At 41.9% G+C, this 6,055-nt stretch overlaps 1 protein-coding gene across 1 annotated transcript; it reads left to right on the top strand.

Moving 5' to 3' along the window:
* Positions 1-775: 775 nt before the first annotated feature.
* On the top strand, positions 776-3,051 carry LOC308438010 (glycosylation-dependent cell adhesion molecule 1-like). Its single transcript, XM_080939289.1, has 4 exons — positions 776-874; positions 1,632-1,676; positions 2,379-2,570; positions 2,807-3,051. The coding sequence occupies exons 1-4, from the start codon at positions 811-813 to the stop codon at positions 2,935-2,937; spliced, it is 432 nt and encodes a 143-aa protein (XP_080795415.1). The 5' UTR covers positions 776-810; the 3' UTR covers positions 2,938-3,051.
* The last annotated feature ends 3,004 nt before the right edge of the window (positions 3,052-6,055 follow it).

Here is a 6,055-nt window from a genome sequence, read left to right on the forward strand (position 1 = left end):
GAAAGGAAAGGAACCAAAGACGATAATATAGGGTGTCATAATAAAGCCCTTAATTTTTCATAGTAAATCTGCATTAATGAAGGAAAACACACATGCAAATATGTGCTTGGTAGACACCACTTCATAGATAAAATATGAGTTTCTTGATTAATAAATAACTTCCCAAATATTACTAATCAAATCAGACAACCTATGTGAGCAAACCCAGAACACAACCTAGCAGGTGGAATTCCTGTACCTGCCTCATTTCTCCATTCCTGAACTGGTGGGAAAGTTTGTCTGCACCCTGTAGGACCATCTGGTCTTTCTTTTATTCAGTCACATAAGGAATATTTTCTGGACCCAAATATGAGCCAGCTGCTAGAGAAGTGCTGGAGGAACCATGACAAGAAAAGCAAGAATAATCTCAGCATCACAGAAGTTTCACTCTTCTGAAGGAAACAAATAATAATTAATCAAATGGGAATCTGTAAAAATAATACCAGTAACATTAAGAAAGGGAGCCCACTCAGGAAGTTATTTCAAAGGTACAGAGAGATGGCACCAAGGGCTGGCACAGCATGGCAGTAGCTAAGCCAAAGGGAAGGCTAGGGGCCTTACTTTCTTGCCAACTCATTTCTCAGAAACACCAATTCCCATAACCCAATGTATTCAGAGTGGGAATTGGAGGGGAAGTCTGTCTTGCTTCCTGGTCCAATTTCCAACTGTTGTCCAGCATCCTTTCCCCAAAATAAATAAAGCCCCAGCCAGACTGCTACTTCACCATTCTACACAGCTTCCCAGGGAAAGCTGACCTGTTCCAGTGCCACCATGAAATTCTTCACTGTCTTGCTATTTGCCAGCATTGCTGCCACCTCTCTTGCTGAACTGCCTGGTAAGTGTGCCTTTTTTTCTGCTCTCCTTAGTTTCCTACAGGCCACAGGGCTGTCAGATAAGCAACATCATCACCCTTGTGGAAAGATGATAAGACTGGGAATGAAAAAGCCACAGCTGAAAGTGGGCATTAAGATATATAGCCCCTGAGTCCAGGAACCCAGAAAACCAAGGCTGGATTCAGAAGCTAGACTGAACACATAAAAGGACAGACTACTGGTCAACAGAGATTCTGTTAGATCCTATCACCAGAAGTTGGTTTAGCACAACCCAAGTAAAATCACTGCTTGAGACCTCCTTATCTCCCTTGGTACAATGAAAGCAAGATGCACACACCTCATCAAGTACTATCTATAGCACTCACTCTGTACCATATAGTTCCAGGACTTAGAATACACTAATACCTTATCTAAAGACCTCTGTCATCATTGAAATTTTATTTGAGGAAGAAGAAAAAATAAACATTCTAAAAAGATTACATAGTATTTTAGAAATACTAAGGTAAATATAGAGAAGAAAAGCGTAAGAGACTACCTAGGCATGGTGGTGCACACCTGCATTTCTAACATTCAGGAAGCAGAAGCAGGGTAGTCATGCACATTTCAGGTCAACTAGAACTACCAAGCAAAACCCTATCTAAAGCAAACAAACAACAAAGAGTAAGGAAGGTTGAAGAAGCTGCAATGGGGTGACAACAAATGACCAGTTCACATGTTAATTGTCTTGAGATCTCTGGAAATTTTATCTTCTCTCCTCAGTGTCCAAAGATGAACTCCACATGAAGACTCAGCCCACAGATGCCAGTAAGTCTCATAAGAGCACCTCTTAATTGTTGGTGGCAAAAGACTAGAAAGGAAATGATGATAGGAAAAAGTAAGCCAACAGTCCCTCCTGATGTTGGCCTTAATTCTTTCTCCTGCACTGACTGGCCATAGATCTGGAGGTACCAGGAACCACTCATCTATATAGCCATTAGAAATTGTAATGGGGACAATATTTCACACTCAAATGTTGGCAGGTAATGTTTCAGCTCACCCAGAGACAAGGGGAATCTCTTTAGTTATAGGCACTACACCACACAGCCCAAAAACTTAAAACATTGATGGGTGCAGTTTTGTAGATTAACATGGTTTAATTGTGAGCTAACTTCCTAGATTAACCTGGGAGAAGTCTGAGAAGCTAAGGGAGAAAAACACTTGGCATTCAGAAGTAAAAACCAAGGTTAAGAAGCTCCTCATATAAGCCAAGCAAAGGGAAAGGTGTTTGCAAATGGCTCTTAACTGAGAAGGTGGAATTTCCTGGGGTTGGGGTAGCAGAAATTCTTAATCATGGCATCACAAATCAAACTCATGCCTTTGAGAAGCTCAGGGATATGGATGCTAGCATAGGACCCTAATTCTACTTTAAATCAGCTAAGCAATAACTCAACACTAATGCACCATGTAAAGAGACACTGTTCCAAAAGATTTCTATGCCCCTCACTCCCTACACGTCCTTGGTTCCAGCTGCCCAGTCCACTCCCGCCAGCCACATCAGCAAGGACTTTTCCAAGGAACCTTCCATCTTCGGAGAAGAGCTGGTTTCCAAAGCTAATTTGGTGACAGAATCTACCAAGACAGAGAATCAAGAGGCCCAGAACGGGCTCAAGAGTAGGTCATCTCAACTGGAAGAGACCACAAGCCCCACCACCTCAGCTGGTACGAGCCAGGGAAGAAGGGAAATGCCTGGGGAGGTGGTAAGCAGAGGAAGGCGGGGTGGGCAGTAGCTTGCATAGAAAGGAGGCTCTACAAAAGAATACTAGAAGGACAAGTTTTAAGTGTAAGATCAAATAACTACCACCAACTGCCAGTACTGCAGGATGTTGTTAGAATGGGAGAATGGAGGTGTGAATAGGAACCCACCATAACCGGACATTTTTATCTTCAAATTACAGCAACCTCCTCAGAGGAAAAACTGGCCAAATCAAGCCAGACAGTGGAGAAAGAACTGGGTAAAATAATTAAAGGATTTATAAAGAGTGTGGAAGATATAATCCCTGGTGCCAGTGGTACCATAAAGCCATAAAGACAAAAATGCCTAACCACTAAGTCCCATGCTAGGTGATGCCTTTATCACCTACACTCTGCTCATCTGACCACCACCTCTTGGTCTGCCCTTTAATTTCTTACATTAAAGTACTGCAACCTAAACCCAGCTCTCTGGTGACTTTGTCAGGCCTGGGAAGGGAAGGGAGACACTTTCACTCTACTGGGATTCCTTTTTAGCTATCCTAGCCTTTTAGATCCAAACCTCTCACCCTCCTCAGCTTACAAGCCTGGTCAAGTCTTCCCATCCAAAACATCCTCTGCAAAAACTTGATCCTTGTCATCCTCCTCCTCCTCCAATATGGACAACCTTCATTGCTACTCACTTGTAGTCTGCCTGCTCCCACACACTAGGCCATTATAGTTGCTCTCCCAAAGACCACATAGAAAAACAGACCTCATGGCTGTTTCTTAGTTCTTAATTTTCTACTCTGCCCTTGAAAGACTGGAAACAGCTGTCCCCTCTAGAATCTTCTCCTCACTAATTTTCTTGGACATTGACACTCTTGATTATTCAATCGCCCTGTTCCTTTTCTGAACTGTGTGGTACCTAATCCTAGATCCCATTCTATACTCTCTTGCCTTCACCTCTCTTTAGGATTCTCATAGCCTCATCTGTCAGGACTTCTCATTAACCCACACAACTAACATCCACCTAATTTTCTCTGACTCCCTTGCAGTCCTAAGCAGTTTTCACTGTAGATGCATATGAAACATGAAGAAATAAAAACAAGAATAAGGGAGCTTGCCTATGTAAGCATAAGGAGAAATGGTAGGAAGAAAAGGCATCTCTGCTCTTCAACATCCTACCCCCTCCCTGCACACATGAAAGACAACACATAAGAGATTAACAGAGCAGCAACTAAGATGCAGCAATGTGGGGCTAGTGCTATTTTGGCTGAAAAAAGTCTGAAAGAAATCTGCTCAAATCTGAAACTCCATATAAATCACCTTTTACTCTTCTGGCTTTCCTCCAGAGTAGGAAGGCCTTTCTTCTAACTTCCTGATACTCTCAAGTATTTCTTGACTGTAACTATCTACCAAACAAGACAAAAAGACAAACTCAAAGTCTTCCTGGTGCCGAAGTTTATGATATGGCAACTGAGCCAATAACCCCAAAATGTGTAGCCTCCTAGATAAGAGACCTCAGGAAAATGGACTTTCCGATCTCTACAGTCCACTTACTGTACCCCTACTGACTCCATGAATAACAGAGTCAAAGCTGAAAAAAGCTACTTGCAAGCAAGCACCTAAAAAAATTTTTTTATCTGGATCACCCACCTTCCCCTCTGGTACTCCTGTGAGGGAGAAATGCATAGAATAGAAAGGTCCCAATACAGGGAACCTTCCTCTTTTTCTATCCATGAGTAAACCTGCAGGATGGATGAGAAGGAAAGCATCAGAGAAGTCCCTACTTGCAATATTTGGCCATTTGTGATCAAATATCTAAGAAAATGACCCATTGGTCTGGCTCTATTTCTGAATGCTTTATGTGTATTTTCTCACTTAATCTTTTTAAAATTAGTTGTTATCCTCACTTTCATTTGGGAAAAGTGAATAAAGGTTCTTAGCCCATGCTTTGTATCCTGGAACCATTAGGAGAGCCAAGTAACTGTGGGCCCCAGGGCCTCTGAGGCAAATCTAAATAGAACAGGACTTGACTCCAGAAATGTACAGTGCCTTAGACTCTAGTACCTTTGACTCCACCTCTGCCTCATCAGGTCAGTAGCTCTATTCAACACATCTCACTTGAGGGTTAAAAAATAAACCACATGTAGCAGTAATGAAGCAGCAAAAAGCTCAACACTAGTGACCCAAAACCCCCTAAAATTTAGCATAAGCCCACTTTAATTTCAAACAACACATAGAATTCAAATGTACCCTCTTTTAAACTACAACACAGCTGCTATGCCAGAAGCCACAGCAGCAGCCAGAGATCCAAGAAGGTCACCTACCTATGGACGTCCCCAGCTTTTCTAGTGACTCTGATCCTATCCTAATTCCTCTCTCTTCTACAAACTGTCTTGGACTCCAGTTCTATCAAAGACCCTCTGCTCAACCAGAAGCCACTTTGGCTACTAGAAATTCAGCCCCCAATTCAGGTTGAAACCCCCTGCTCAATCACAGGCCACACTTGCCAGAAAACCAAAGAGGAAACAAAACAAAATGCACACACAAAAAAGGGAAAACAAAACAAGCAACAAAGAACCTATCCAACAAAGACAAACACAAAAACAAAGACAAAAAAATTAGCACCTAGACCTATAATCACCTGAAACCCAGATGCATAAACACCAGAGTAGAAACACAATTGTCAACAGCCAAGGCAGTGTGTTACCACTAGATCCGTCCCTACTACAGCAAGTCCTGAATATCTCAACACAGATGAGGCACAAAAGTTCTCAATTGAGGAATATCAAATGGCTGAGAAGCATCTAAGGAAGTGCTCAACATCCTTAGCCATCAGGGAAATGCAAATCAAAACAACCCTGAGATTCCACCTCACACCAGTCAGATTGGCCAAGATCCAAAACTCAGATGACAGCAGATGCTGGTGAGAATGTGGAGAAAGAGGAACACTCCTCCACTGTTTGTGGGATTGTAAACTGGTACAGCCACTCTGGAAATCAGTCTAGTGATTCCTCAGAAAATTGGACATAGTACTACCTGAAGACCCAGTTATTCCACTTCTGGAATATATACCCCAGAGAAGATACAACATACAACAAAGACACATGCACCACAATGTTCATAGCAGCTCTATTTATAATAGCCAGAAGCTGGAAAGAACCCAGATGTCCTTCAGTAAATAAATGGATACAAAAATTGTGGCACATTTACACAATGGAATACTACTCAGCCATCAGAAACAATGACTTAACCAAATTCTTTAGAAAATGGCTGCATCTAGAGAATATCATTCTGAGTGAGATAACCCAGTCACAAAAGAACAGACATAATATGCAGTCACTGATAATTGGATACTAACCCCAGAAAGCTCTGAACAGCCCAGAAACAACTCACAGACTATATGAAGTTCAAGAAAAAAAAAAAAAAGAAAGAAAAGAAAAAACCACTATGCTTAATCCTTACACACC

Source organism: Micromys minutus (genome assembly GCF_963924665.1).
Source record: "Micromys minutus genome assembly, chromosome: 27".
Classification (NCBI taxonomy): domain Eukaryota; kingdom Metazoa; phylum Chordata; class Mammalia; order Rodentia; family Muridae; genus Micromys; species Micromys minutus.